A 16,618-nucleotide genomic window follows, 5' to 3' on the forward strand; every position below is an offset into this window, starting at 1 on the left:
TGTTTATTTGAGACACGATAGATGGCTACAATATTGAAGTACTTATAACAGTATCATACTGTATTATTTTGACAGTTAACAGTACAGTAAAATATCGCGGTCTCTCTCGTGTGATAGCTGAAATGCGCTCTATCATATTTCTATATCGATTCAAAATTATTAAATGAAACATATTCCACTGACCGATATATGTACTTACACCTTTTTGACTGTTGTAAATAATTATAAGAGTGAAATTAGACAGCCAACATTCAAATCAAAAGTAAAAGTTAAAATCAAGATAAATATATCGAACTTTAACGTTACTTTAAACACAAACTAATATGCCAATTCTATATTTAGCAAAAATATATACACGCGAATTTGCGAATTAAATTAAGTATAAATTTTCCACTAATCAGTAGAAAACAGATGATCAAAGAATTCATTATAATCCTGCCACGTGGTGGGCATCATAAAAACTGAATCTACAACAAAACATGTATTTAACTTCGTTTGACCTTCGGCTATGGCACATCAACGGAGCTGTGACGTTGTATAGCAGAATAAAAACTACTAGATATACAAGAATAATAATGAATCAAATTATTCTTATTTCTGAGTCACAGGAATGCTTAACTGTTTACACATTGAAACACTTACCATATACATAGAGTTTGTTTTTGCTATTTTATTTTCTTAAGTATTTCAAAATAGTAATTCTATCATTGTTTCTCTTTTTCAGTTTATTATATTATGCCAATAATAATGTTGTGTAGAGAATAGTTGAGTAAGATAAGTCCATAAATATGAAAAAATAATGACAGTTAAGGTAAACGTGGAGTTTGAGAACATAATTAATCTAGAAATCTTAATCAAAGTCTCAAATCAGCTTCTTCAAAAACTAGATTAAATTAGCTCCTAATATTGACAGTAAATATATTTGTTCCATCGTTTTAGAATTAATAAATAATTGAAATAAATACATTAAATATACCATGTAACGAATTTTAATTATTACGAATTTTAATATCATATTATTTGAAACAAAATGTAAAGTACATTTCTACGAGTATTGTACATATTGTATACAGAACTGTTTGTAAAATTTACTTACATATTCAATGACGCACGCAAAGAAAATATTGGATAATAATTGACTACGATAATAGAATGTTAAAATAACGTCGGCTGCCATGACCTTTGTCTCGTGGTGCAGATATTAACGAATGAGGCAAACAATCGTTAAAAGAATTGGGAAATAAACGAAACAAAGTTTTTCTTAGTTTCTTTCATGAGAGGATCCAATAGAAAATACTTCAAGCCACCCACGCTACTGCCCCTTGAGAGATTTAAAGCCTACCGAAGACTCACCCCACTTGAGTCCTCAGAGGTACACCGGTAGGGTCTTGGGGATATGAATTACGTGTTGTATATTATATAAAACTACCTCGAAGACTAAGCCCTAGTGTAATTTCTATACTTCCATGGATATGTCAAAGGACGTGCATCGTGTCATCTGACAAATGTAGAGAGCGCAGTGCTACAAAAGAAAAAACAGCCACATTGAGGTGATAGAGGATAAGTTGTGAGAAATACATCTTGGAGAAGTTATCCCAAATAAGGAATGAGATAAAAGACAAGAATTGAGAAGACCAATATTCTAATATACCAGGAAAACTCAGCTATAGAAACCCAGCTTAAAAAATGTATACAAAAGTTAAGCGATAAAAAATGACAATTGGTCTGTAGTATCCAAAAAAATCGAAATATAATTTTTTGCAATAATTTGCAATGGTACTGATTGCAACAGAAAGAAAAGTCATTTTCATTACACATTATAAATATAATTATAACTCAATATCTGCTGGATGCTACCATCGTTTTAGTTTTTTGACATAAATTGATGACTGATGAGAAAGAAAATGGTCAAACATAAGGATAAAACTCAACAACGTAAAGAGAAGTCGTAAAAATCTTGAAAATTAAAATGTTTTTTGTTATATGCACAAATGTTTCAAGAGTTGTTGAACTTATTTCTTTGATATAACTTCAATCTCAACAGATGACGCCGACTCAATGTGATAAAATGATCTATCCCATTTACACTGACGCACAAGATAATTTAACCCAGACTTAATTTACATTACGCACTTTACACCAGAGAAAAGATAATTATAATTCTTAATAATATCATCACATTAATCAAATTCATAGTTAATTAAGTTTTAAATTGGACTTGTGACGCACACGACTCAATTCAATAGCAATTCAATTAAGAGATATTTATATACAATTCGACACAATGATTGTTAAAGCATGATTAATTATTAACATAATGTTAAGGTATGTTAGCTGTGTTATGTCTAAGAATAAGTTGAGATCGTCACCACATACTCAGTAGCTTCCAATGTTGGCGACATCCAAGTAAATATAGCGAATTAAGAATGTGAGTTTTTATCATCATGAAATTTTGCACACTCATTGTCATGTCATATATATAGATATATATAAGGGTATAGCGAGCATTTTATCCAGAAATTTTGAAGAAGAGTATGAAGAATGTAGAAAATTAATTGAACTAGGCGGTATTTTGTAGAAAATTCTAGTCAACATCTTCTGAAGATACCGCGTGTGTAGGAGAAACACGTGTCGAATTAGTTAAAGATTAGGTGTGTATTAACATTCAAGAGCCCTCATTAAACATTTGGATAACAGGGTAAAGGTTTAAACGAATATCACGAAGACGAATGTGTAGTATCAAAATACATGACTTTAATGTTACGTTTATCCGAGAGATATGCGAGATAATGAGAGAGAGATGTACGCACATTTTGGAAGACCTGGACTTTAGAAGGAATTTTGAAGAAGCGTGTAAAAACAGAGGTATTTGATAGGCCCAGTGGAGACTTTGTTACTCTTTAACGGCCGTTTTCAATAGCGTATCTATCTTTAGTTTGACTTACTAGACGTAGACAAATCTATCCTTTTACGCTTACTTATATTTCAATAACCTATTGACAGATAGCATTGGACTATGTCTATATATCTTGTCACTAAGGGTAGATAGGTAATTGAAAACGGCCGTTAGACTTTCTCATAAAAAACGACAATATAATCCATGTGAGATAAGCGTGAAGTATATTTATCTGTATTTGTCATCTTACTAGGGCCTACAGGAGAAATTCTTCCTTTCGTTAAATGCCAATAAATATTGTTTATTCAAAATAGAATTAAAATTAGTTATAGCATGTCAAAATCTATCTACCTGTCACCCCTCAGACCTAAGAAGAACGGTCCAGTGTAGTGACGAAAATTTATCGAAAATAAAAAAGATAAGAAATAAAATCAAGAAGAATTAACTTAATAAAAGATAAAAGCTTACTCTTTCAATGGTTTTTTCAATTGAAGCACCTCAGGTTTTAGATCCATGTTTAACAAATTATACCAATTGACACTATTAAAGTGTTGCTACTTGCTATTATATAATAGATCATGTCCCCATTTGCTCATTATAACTGACCAAGTTCTATGAACTTTTGGTAAGCAAAATATTTATAATAATTATAGTTTTTCTGACTGTTTTATTTGATGTTTTCATACGTACCTATATATTACGATCTAACTGTACTGTTAACTGTGATAAGAGTCCCCAGAACACTCTCTCTTAAAGAAGATGATTTTCTAATCTCAAAGAATTATAATATATGCAAATAACTAACCACCTTATTCATAATAGTCTGCTAACTTAAAGCATTGCTAATTCTCACTCTGTCTTCTTCTATTGACCTAAGTCAGAATTAGAAAAAACACACCTAAGCGGCTGTTTAAAGTTAGTGGACCATTATGAATAAGGGGGTAAATATCCACGATGTTCAACCCAACTGATTAATTTACATATAACATAGTATATCAGCTTCAAACATACACTATATTAAAAATACTTACCCTGAGTTATTTCTTACCAAGAATACTTTAAATGTATAATTTTGTGCTTGTTGTTTTAAAATCATTTAAAAATAGAAACGATAAGATAAAAGACGAGCTTTACAATGAGATAACTAACCTTAGGCATGAAGTTTAATAATAATAATAAACAATAAATATTGGAATAATAAACTTATCTAATAATTGATTCAAATTAAGACTTAACTAATTCTTAGGATTCATTTATACATTTAAATAAGCTCATTATACATTTTTGTATATTAATGAGTATTTATCACCTTCAAAAGGTCTCATAAACCAAATGGATTCTTGAAGTAAACGAAAGTAGTTAATAAGTGATTTGTTCTAAAACTTTAGTAAGGCATCCTGTGTATGATCTTTTTATAACGACGTCATCTATAGAAATGCTTCAAATATTTGAAAAATTCCGCTCAGAGCAGCAATACTTAATCCACTAAAACTTTGGAAATTTCTAAGAAAGAAAAAACACAATGGTAATTCCCTACATCTGTGTATATATTAATATGGTCTATTTATCATTCATAAGTTTTGTTTAATTCAAGAACATTCATTTACACTTGATTCAATGAATAATATATTTAATAATTAATTCAATGTATGGCTACTATCATTCTATTGAATAGTTTAATATTATCTTCCCCTGTAATCTATCTATAAATTGTTTAAAAATTCGCTTATTCTTTTAATTCCAAACACGTTTAGCTACGTTATCGACAAGTGTTACGAAATTTCGACAAGTTTTCTTACGACATTTGCAATTCAATGGGCACTATTTAATTACACATTCTTTTGTTGATTGTGGAATTTAAAATAACAAATGCGTTCATAATCGGAAATCTTGTCTTCATATTTAATAGAGAGACATATGTAGCCCTCTCTCATCGTAAAGGGGAAGTGTTATGTGCTATGATCTTACAATTCCTACCTTTGGTTGTACTGGAACCGGTTCAGGCACGTCGGAATCCCATTCCGAACTCAGGTCATCACTAGATGCTTCTGTAAAGTCATCATTCCAAGGTGCACATTCGAGAGCATTCTTCATTTGATCATATCCTGGAGACATTGTGGGCGGTCCATAACCTGGCGGCAGTGGACTAGATGCCCTACAATCCTCACAATTACACGGCTTGGGGCCAAATTTGTCTCTTCCATCATCTAGAGCTACTCTAGAGTGTCTCCTATCCCCTTTTCTAGCGGTTCTGGGGGAGAGCCTGTTGTTACACTGAGGCGGAATGTAATGTCTGGTCGGTTCAGAGGCTCTGCGGCCGGGTTCTGGTGCCTCGATCTTCACCGGTGTCAGCAGCGACATTTTCTTCACCGGCTGCTGCCTTTCAGTTCCATTGGTGTCCTCTTCCATCGTGTACCGTATAATTGGAATTGTAAAAGTAAATAATTCAGGACACTCAGGCATTATGCTAACACTAACACAGTTCCCGTACGTCAAAGAGAGGTGTCAATGACATTTTAGAGCGACGGAATGACTCGGGTATCCAATATACGCATTTTGGTGCACGCGAGCATTAAGCATGGCTGAAGCGCGCGGACTGAGCAATGCCTTGCGACAGCCTCGCGCCATGACTTCGGCTGATACGAAGTTTAAGCTACATGCAGAAATATGTACTCAACACACAAGAGCACGTGTGTACTGTACGTACAGGAGCTAAGAGTTCTGTTATTTAAACGTGCCGGAGATCATTATGTATGTAAATGTTTATTGTTACTATCGTTGTACAATAGCTATTTCAAATCAGAAAACTTTTAATTTATATTAATTTTTCATTATAATACTTTTTGAGGTTTTCATGTAAAAATTTCATAGGATATATATTAATTAAACTTTATAGTTAAACCTTTATGTTACGATCATTTTCTTCATTTGAACCACGATTATGTATGTTTAAAAAAACTACTAATAATTGTACCTAGCTTGATTTTATATTGAGTTAGATAAATTAACTTTTAAAGGTTTTAACAAGATATAATAATATTATGTGCTGTTTATTTATCGGGAAAGACCATAAAAAAAAACTCAATAAATATTTTTTTTATTATAAGGACATTTTTGACAAACACATCTCTAATGCAGATACAGCAGAGATCTATTGTTACTGTAACCGATTTTGATTAAAAAGTAATAAACAGTCAGCCACGCTTGGCATACTCTCCTTAGTATTTTGAATATTTAACCACAAGTTAACGCACACACTGAAAAATCAAAATTTATCACAAATTATATTCGGGCTGCCAAGTACTCTATACGCTAGTATAACTTAAGTGTTTGTGCAATCGAAAGTCTTGAAGGTCTTTTTATATCGTGTCTCTTCTTCAAACTCAATGAGAAATATTTAAAAGAATGAGAATATTGCAGTATGGGCATTTGTACTTTGTAGTCGCCAATATCCGTGACTGCAATAATATTAGGGGTATGAAATTGCCGATTTGTACTGAAAAATTGAAATTCGTTTTTTTTTAATTTAACACATTTATTTAATCAAAATAATTACCATTATTATCAATACATTGCTGCCATCTAAGGAGAACATTTATGCCTTTGCAATAGAACTGTGGTGATCTATATAGAAGAAAACTATTTTATCGCGTAGAGAATTGTTCAAATCAAGAAAAAAATGGTAGTTCGTTCGGGCAAGGTCTGGTGAATACGGAGAGTGACAAATGGTTTCTAATTGCAGTTCCTGTAGAGTTAAAACGGTTTCTCGTACTGTATGAGGTCTCGCATTATCATGGAGCAATAATGGCGAGTCGGGGCTGTTTCACTGCTGGTTTTGCTATCATTGTTCGGAGTTCAGCACAATAGACATCTGCAGTTATTGCTTGACCAGATCTGAGAAAGTTATAGTGAATAACACCATGCTGAGACCACAAAACAGTTACCATTACCTTTTTATTGGTAAGCTTAGCTTTAGAACACTGTTGCGGGGTTTAACTTGCGGTCATTCATTGCATTTTTCGCTTACGGTTCGATAACCGTATCTTTACGATAAAGAATCCACTTTTCATCGCATGTAACTCGATCCAATACTCCTTGAATTCTGTATCGATTCAACAAGACAACACAAGTTTCAACGCGCGTTTCTTTCTACAGATCAGTCAAATCGTGAGGTACCCATTTTATTTTTTTATGGGAAAGGAGGGCAAACGAGCGCACGGGTCACCTGGTGTTAAGTGATGACCGCCGCCTACTTTCTCTTGCAACACCAGAGGAATCACAGGAGCGTCGCCGGCCTTGAAGGGAGGTGTACGCGCTTTTTTTGAAGGTACCCATGTCGTATCGTCCCGGAAACACCGTTCATTCCACAGCTTTGTAGTACGTGGAAGAAAGCTCCTTGAAAACCGCACTGTGGAGGACCGCCACACATCCAGATGGTGGGGATGATATCCTTCCCAACTTGTAGCGTGTTGTGCGAAGATGGAATTCGGCGGCAGGAATCAGGTGAAACAGCTCTGCGGAACACTCCCCATGATAAATGCGGTAGAGGACACACAATGAAGCGATGTCTCTACGCAACGCCAAGTGATCCAGCCGTTCACAGAGTACTGGGTCCCCCACAATTCGAGCTACTCTGCGCTTATTTTATTGATTTGACGCAAATGAGTCAATGTTTTTGGTAAGGTAACGTTAAAATATGCTGCTAATTCCAGGGTAGTTGTGCTCGGATCGGTTTCCACCGTCTGTTTCAATTCATTGTTATTCACCTGTGTGGGGGGTCTTCCACGAGGTTCGTTCTTCAAGTCAAAGTTTCCATCACGAAAGCGTTTAAACCAAAATCGCACAGTGCGTTAATTAGCAGTCCCCTCACCAAATGCAATATTGATATTGCGAGATGATTCTGCCGCGTTAGCTTAGCGTCGGAACTCGTTCTAAAAATCAAAAATCACTCGACTTTTCGAAGTATCCATCTTTCTTGTCTAAGCTGAATAAAAAACAACAGAAAGTTGATAATCGAACATTGCACATTTTTAAAAGAAGAACTACATATTATGTACCATGGAAAAAAGTTGCATTAAAAAATCAATTTAAATTAATGAGAGTCACAGGATTTTTTAGGTATGCAGGATGAAGTGTTTTTTTAAGAAGGTTATTTTAAGCTTATAATAAATATGTTCCTAGTTTATTACGCTAAAGGCGACTATTTCGAAAAATAAAATTAGATTTAATAAAAATTACCGACAAAATACATTCATGCATTCTCACTTTTAATTGAGTACGCTACTTAATATCTATGTATGTACCGGAACCTTTTAACGTAGTTTGTACCCGTTTCAAGACATCCGAGTTACATGACAATTTGGACACGTATAAAAAACCGATGACAATACAATATTTTCATAACAGTTGCCTTGTGTATCAGTTGTACTCAGAATTAGAAAGATATATAAAAGAGTATAGACACACATACTGTATAGAGTAAATCAGGCACTTGTATTATTGAGTTATTTTGTTATTGTTTTTAATACTTAAACTAAATTAGAGTGAATAAAAAGAATATAACTTTTAACTATGGATAGTTAATTCTATAACGATACAATATATTAAACAGTGTGTTTTGTTAGTAAGTTTATAAACTATAATTAATTATAAAATATATTATCACGCAGTTATTATTTATACACATATTAAAGTGAAACGTTTACTACATCGTCTCAAACTCGTGTGTTGCATGTCGCGTGACGGTCGGGCGGCGCCTATAGTGCACAACAGCTGACCATGTAGTGTATAGACTATTACTCATTTGTGCTAGTGCTCCACGCTATTTTGTTTGTTGTTTGTCAGTGTTTAATGTAATCCTTTTCAATCAATATTTTTAACGAGGGCTAAGACACAGAGTTCAATAAAAATATTAGTTGGAGACTTAGTCTACTTTTATTATTTCCCATTATCATTCCAATTTTCCAAGTATAAAATTAAGATTGATAAAGCGATTTTTATACCTGGAATATTATTCCAAACATTTTTATTTAAATGTCTATAATGTGAAAAAAAACTTTCACTTTTACCGTGGTTTCATAAAACCACACAATCCTTTTTTTCTATATTATATTATTCTGCTTAGATAAGCTGTATAGTTGTAGAGCCAACTGTGTAAATAACATTTATATTTAGCAATAAGGCGAAGGTTCATAAAGACGTATAAATATTATAATATAATTTCCCTGTTCCCATGATCCTCATTACGTATTCGTCTCGTTCGTTTTAAATGCGTAATACAGGGTTAATGCATCTTAACTGAGCTATTTCAAGACAATTACTCTTTATTTTATTGTTCAATATTCCACTTCCCAGTATGGCTGTATCGTTAACCCCTAGACGTAAGAAGAGCTGAATAAAAAAAGTATGTATGTACTTATATGGACACGCACGTCAAAATTTATAACATCTTTGGTATAGCAAAACAAATTATCTCTTAATATTTAAAAGTTAACTGATATAACGAATTGCTTGTCCAGAAGTATCGCGACAATAAATCATTGCCTTATTGCGTCAATACGAACGCAGCATAAAAAGAATAAAAAAACTATTTTGAATACAAAACTGTAGTACTTTGACGTCATAGTTACAATTGTTACCGTTTGTGTTAACAATTAACATTGTCACTAACTGAATAAATAATGTCTTCAATAAAGACACCAATCACTTCATGTAGTATGAAGTAAGATATACAAGTTTTACCAGTAGGAGGCTTGTTTGCACAGGATGCCGGCTAGATTATGGGTACCACAACGGCGCCATTTTCTGCCGTGAAGCAGTAATATTGTGTAAGCATTATTGTCCGTCTGATTGGGCTCCGTAGCTAGTGATATTACTGGGCAAATGAGACTTAACATCTTATGTCTCAAGGTGACGAGCGCAATTGTGGTGATATTCGGAATTTTTGGGTTTTACAAGAATTCTGAGCAGAACACTCCCCTTGATATAAGCGGTTCTATTTAGGCAAAAATGAAAGAAACTAGTTGGTACTTAGGTCAGAAATCTGGCAAAAGGAGATTCGTATATTTGTGTTTTCCTTTTCGAATACTTTTTGTGTGTAAATTATTTTCAAATTGAAAGCCATATTAAAATAAGGTTTATTTTTGTACTTCATAAGGCGCTTTTGGAAAAATAGTTTGTGAATATTGTACGCTGCATAAGCACAGCAAAACTATTTTCCTACTAGTATTGTTTTTTTAGGACAAATTTAGACATGCAAGACTTTGAGCTGATGGTAATTGATACGCCCTGCCCATTACAATGTAGTGCCGCTAAGGATTCTTGAAACACCCAAAAATTCTTAGCGGCTCTACAATTGCGCTCGTCACCTTGGGACATATTATGTTAAGTCTCATTTGAGCAGTACGGCAGAAAAAGGCGCCGTTGTGGTACCCATAATTTAGCCGGCATTCTGAGCAAAGAAGCCTGGCACTGGTAAATGACCTAAAATGCCTCTTACGATACCCTTGAGCCTGGGACTTCCCTATTATTTTTATGCCCGGGGAATCACAGGACTTCTCTGATTCTTGGTCATGAACTGGTCATTACAATAAGTATATCCCCGATCTGAAGTACAAGTCACAAGAAACCTCTAGGGGTTTGATATAATATTAATTTTACGATACTCATTTTACTGAAATGTCAGACTCTATTTAAAATACCACAAGTACTGCGCACACAAATTACCGACCGGTCAATAAATCTCGTGTGTTATTTTAATAAATAATAAAGCCTTATGAAGACATAACTCCGTAACAAGTTGCTGAATTAACATTTACAATTGAAGCTAGTTGAAACATTTTTGATTTCGGAGAATTCAATAGTCATGTCGTATTTTTATTAGACTTCCAAAATTGAGGATGTTATCAAATTGTGTGTTTTATTAATTTTTGTTTCCTCAAAAATTCCGTTGTTTGTAGGCTTATTTGGAATTTTGAGTGAAAACTTCTTTAGACGCGCTGAGCACTCTACTTTATGGGTATTGAATAAAACTGTGCTGTCACGCTCGACTGTGTAGCGCTAAGTAAGTAAGAGAGACACGCTCCACGAGCATATTTCGCATAGCATTTCATATTATTCGCAGTTACCGGATTAAAAAAAAAGAGTATCTTTGAAGTTATCGTCATGGAAACACCGCACAGGGAAGCTCTTTGGACGAAATCTTTCTACATGGAAGAGAGTTCTATGAAAACCGCACTGTTGAGGAACGCCACACATCCCGATTGTGGCGATTCGACGGCAGAAATCAGGTAAAACACCCTGAACATTCTCCGTGGTATACATCTGCACAAGGGACAGGCTTCTTTGCATAGGATGGCGGCCAAAAGAAGGAGCAGGAGAAACAGTGGAGTCTTTTGCTGACGTGAATTTATGTGTATGCATTATTGTGTTTCAGTTCAAAGGTTGCCGTGAAATTTGTTAATTAGCGAGTGATATTACTGCGCTAATGAGATTTAACTTCTTATATCTTCAGGAGAAGGGTGCAATTCCGACGCTTCTAACAATTTTGGGTTTTTTAAAGAATCCACAGCGGAACTGCATTCAAATGGCTCATTTACAATAGATTTTTTTTCTTTTTTGATAGTTAACTATATGTAAATTTACCACTTTATTTATCTTTTTAAACAAAAAGCTACCTAATAGAATGGGAATTTATTGATGAAGAATGTTTTGGTACGCTAAAAATTTTTTGTTTAATACGTCTATTTTGGTCTTAATTTATATCTTTCACATCAACCAGTCTATGAAATCGTGACATTAATCTGTCATTAATATTTGGTTCAAAAGCTAGTTATTATCTAACACTAGCTGACCCGACAGACGTTGTTCTGTACATAATAAATAAAATACTGTTTTTTTATGAATTAAATAACTTATGATTTATTAATCTACATATAGTTGGTTGTCAAATGTCAAATATTATGTTTGCGTTCAGAAATTTAATTTGTGACAAAACTTAAGATTTATCAATCTCAATAAAAATAATCTGATAGATTGACAACTGTAGTTAGTCTACGAACTATAGTTACCTAAAATTAAGTTAATTTTTACCTCCTGAAAAAGTTCCAAAGATATAAAAGTTCTAATAAATTTTTCATTTTAAACGATTCTTTCAATTTGATTTCTGAACGATCGGGAACACATTAGAACAAAAAACAAAATTGTGTTTTAATTTAATTCCGAGCATTTCATATTTATTCAAAGCTTTTAAGCCTTCTCTGGACTTCCACAAGACCTAATTCAAGACCAAAATTAGCAAAATCGGTCCAGCTGTTCTCGAGTTTAAGCGAGACTAACGAACAGCAATTCATTTTAACATATATAGATGACACCTAAATATTTTAGTGTCACACAGTGTCTGTCGATAATTGGACAATTCCATAAAGAGAAAGTGGACCTTAAAACCATCTATTGACGGTTATATCTAGCTAGTTATATCGGTATTTAACTTAAGGAGATTGGCTTGAAGGCAGTTAGAAATTTTGTTAAAACCAATTTGAGCAATTACAAAGGCGTCATCCCAAATCTCTCCCCAGAAAACGCAAGCCGTATCGTCGGCGAATGTAATTATGCGGCCGTTATATAACGACATGACCTGCATCCAACTTCCCTGCAACGGTCTTTGTTAGCTCAAAGACTGCGTCAGCAGTAGATCGTGTTTTCCTTAAACCGTATTAATTATTAGATCCAGAATTCCACCTTCGCCCGACACGCCACAAGTTTGAATATCATCCCCACCATCTGGATGTGTGGCGAACCTCCACAGTGCGGTTTTCAAGGAGCTTTCTTCCACGTACTACAAAGCTGTGGAATGATCTTCCTTGTGCGGTGTTTCCGAGACGATACGACATGGGTACCTTCAAAAAAAGCGCGTACATCTTCCTTAAAGGCCGGCAACGCTCTTGTGATTCCTCTGGTGTTGCAAGAGAAAGTGGGCGGCGGTGATCACTTAACACCAGGTGACCTGTACGCTCGTTTGTCCTCCTATTACATAAAAAAAATAGATATAAGGTGATTTTTTACTAAAGTAATTGACGAGTCTGTTATTAAGGATTCTTTCAAATATTTTAGTTAGGGTAGGGAGAACACTTTTAAAGATGGGTGTTATAACTGATTTCTAAATACATTTGGAAATTTAGACTTTGCAATAATATGTTGACAATATGGACTAGTGGACCAGCTAATGTCTCTTTATTTTCTTTTAATATTTTGGCATTAATATTGTCCCACCAAACCAAACTGATATATTTGAGAGAGTTTATTAGAATGTTAACTTCGCTTATGTCAGTTTCTAAAAGGCCCAACGATGAAGGAGGATAAGGCAACATTTCTATCCGAGAGCAGATTGGGTAAATTGACAAATTTATTGAATTTGCCATGTTTATCCGATATTCGCGAAGTAACCGCAGTTAATTCTATGAATTAACTGCGGTTAGTTGTGCAGGGTCATTGGCTAATAATTCATGGCTTGTGTTTGATTTATTACCGTGGAGAGTAAAGTTTATCAATAATTTTTGTAAGCATTTCTACTAGCATTGAGATACAGATAGCAGACTCATTGGGGTCATTTGAAGTCAAGTCTGTTGTGGACTTGTTTCAGGTCTGAAGAGATACCATGGTAATCAATTCTTGTAGTTTTTTGTTTTCATGTGTTTTGATTATTGCACCGCCATAGATCGATAGACAACAACACGCTATAATGATCTGTCAAACTATTTTTAAAAACCAGGGTTGTACAAGTGATGGTGATTTTTTACTAGTATGTGATCGAGACAGTTTTGAAGTCAAATAGCTATGGTATGGGCTGGAAGCAGTCCATGCGCGGAAGTAAGATTAAGATATTTTTATAAATTGGGATCTGTATTATTAAGTTTTATATCAATATATATATCTGCTATTAATACAATAATTTTACTTTTACTTAGAGATTCTAGCAAGTTATTTAAAGATTTCATGAACACATCAATATGACGGAAGGCTGGTGGTCTGTATAGGGATATGATTGTTACAGCCTTTTGTATCGTAGTTACAAGGCAGTTGGCGTCATTGAAAGTTGGTTCAAACCTGTTTGATACCAAGTCTTTTTTCACATATAAAACAATACTGTAATTTTGATTATAATAGATATTAGAACACGTCATTGAATAGTTATCAATTTGAGGTTTGGTTGGAGGTTTGAGTTGGGATTGGAGGAGAGCTAACATTCCGTTAGTATTATTATGTCCGGTGCGATCTTGATTCTAACTAATAAACATAGAAGTTCTGATATATTACGGCCTATAACTTCTCATATTTTGTGTGATTACTTATATACTCTTTATAATTGATTCAAAATATAAATTACACTCTTTAGGCTCACAGGAGAAAGAGTTAAATAAAATCATTTCATCCAAGTTTGACGTTGTTTATTTGTTATTATGGACAGGATCACAGGATGTATCACTTACTGTCAGGTGAATGTCTTACTCGCAACTTTATCTCATGAGAAATCTATGTAAAACATCTTCAGTTCTGCATATTTTTAGAGTCACATTAACTTTTACTTTATCATTTTTTATGTAGATTAAAATGTTTCCCATCTGTTACCACTTACAATATTATTAAATGCATACAATTTAATAGAACAAAGCAATTTTTTGGTACCCAAATTTAGCACAACTAGTAGTATCTTTGAGATTAGGATATTACAATATTTGTGCGTGTTATCAGAAAGAGAGGTCATCTTTTAAATCGCATGACTAACCTTGTTTGCAAAGGTTTTATGCTGATTTCTAAAAAATGCCAGTTATTAACTTTATTATTACAATTTTCCTGCAATATTTACATAACTATTCACTCATTATTTTAGTTTAGCTTCAAGGAATGTTGTTGTTCAAAACTAACGTCGAATCACATAATAATTTCGACAATTCATTACTGATTCTATTAAAAAATTCTTAAAATGGTACCAAAATTGTTCCGATGTAGAGTCACAAGTCGCTAATTCCCTGCAGTCAAGTGAATGACCACTATAGAAGTATATTTATTTGTTTGTAGAACAGCACTGATTATTTATTATAATAATAATATTGACACACAAATTATCTTGCCTCAAACTAGGCATAGCCTGTACTATGGGAGCAAAACAACGATATATTTAATACAATATACTTACATAAACATACATAAATACAAATAAACATTCATGACTCGGAAACAAATTATTGGAAGTGATATGGTTTTGTTGTAAGTAGGTATTAATGTAAGTTGTAATAAATTTGCATTCAATGATACACAAAATGAAGACGATAATATAATTCCGCCTGTATCTTCGGGGCTTATTGGACGTTTGCAGCCATCACTTTGTGACCGCTGTATAATTACTGTTCCTGATCGCCCTCATTAGGGGTACGAGCCATCATTGCTGGTCAACAATAAAAGTCACAGAAGGAATAGGTCGAAAGGAAGGTCGCTATAAATATAATACGCACACATGCGGGTGGTTCGAAATATATATGACCCAGTTTTATATATGGTATATATGATACAGTATCTCAAATATTTTTCCATAACCAGTAATTGTACCGATGATAAAAAAGAACCTTCAGCCAATAAAATAGTGATACTGATACTGCACTTTTTGAGTAAAAAAAAATCTTAAAGATGGCTTGCGGAAAATACAAAAAACAGTTTGCGGCAAACGCAAAAATGATCGCGTCGCGCGAAGCGCGCTTATAATAATATTTTTTTGACCCATCTACCGGAGATTTCACAGGAGTAACGATGCCATCTATAAAAATAGATAGCCATAACCTCATATTAGTAGAAGAGGAATTTTTATTTATCTTTAACAGGTTAAATTCCGATTATGATGTCAATATGTACGAATAATAAGTTTGCGAGAATATCATTTATTTTTTATTTTTCAAATATACAGCGTGGTTCTACAATAGTGACATTAAACGAACACATGGGTAGAGCTACTTAACCAAATAAAAATAAATTAAAAAATACAAATACCTAATTATTCACCTAAATAAACAGGAATACTTGTAAATAATCTAGTAGCCGCGAGCTAACATAGGCCACTGACGCCTACTTCTTTCACGCCGCGCCGTAGCTTTCAGAACTCGTAGGTGAACGTAGGGTTGATGAAAATTTTGTTTTCTAAATATATAATTACTATAAAGTCCATAGCCATATTACTTATAAGTTCACAATTGTTGTTGATGTAAAGGTAGCTATTTAAATATTTTCCGAGTACTAATGCTGTTATATTTTGTTAAAGGTGACCACGGTTCCTAAAGAATATTTTGTGATACTAATTTGATACCTCTTATTTTGATAAATAAACAAGCTTGCCTTTATTTTGTATCATTGTTGTGTAAAAGAAACTCATAAATTAGTTGGGTAGTTACAGCATTTATACGCCTTGTTGACTCTTAAATTGTTAGCGCAACTATTGGGAGGAAAACCATTTTTTTAGTTATTTGATATTTTTCACAAAACGTGGTACGGCGTGAGTGAGGCGTTTCTTTTATGTGTTAAATAATCTTACAGTTTTCGGGCGTTCAAAATAATTATTAAATTAGCTTTAACTATTAAGATAATTTAAAAAGTGGTATTCAACGTTGGAGATTTACTGGATGCGGAAAACTCTGGACCGCACAAAATGGTCTAAAATGGAAGAGACTTTTACTCAGC

The 16,618-nt window shown here is 33.7% G+C and overlaps 1 protein-coding gene across 3 annotated transcripts in view; it reads right to left on the reverse strand.

Moving 5' to 3' along the window:
* Positions 1-16,618, reverse strand: part of LOC126974275 (inositol-trisphosphate 3-kinase A) — a 119,727-nt gene that overhangs the window by 62,183 nt on the left and 40,926 nt on the right. The window contains exon 1 of one of the 3 annotated variants that reach the window (XM_050821737.1): positions 4,874-5,503. The exons of the other annotated variants lie outside the window; for them this stretch is intronic. Coding sequence (XP_050677694.1) covers positions 4,874-5,359 — 486 coding nt within the window. The 5' untranslated portion in view covers positions 5,360-5,503. Of the gene's footprint in view, positions 1-4,873; positions 5,504-16,618 lie in introns of those variants that run through there. 3 annotated transcript variants of the gene reach the window in all.

The sequence above is a fragment of the Leptidea sinapis genome, chromosome 32 (genome assembly GCF_905404315.1).
Source record: "Leptidea sinapis chromosome 32, ilLepSina1.1, whole genome shotgun sequence".
In the NCBI taxonomy this organism is placed as follows: Eukaryota; Metazoa; Arthropoda; class Insecta; order Lepidoptera; family Pieridae; genus Leptidea; species Leptidea sinapis.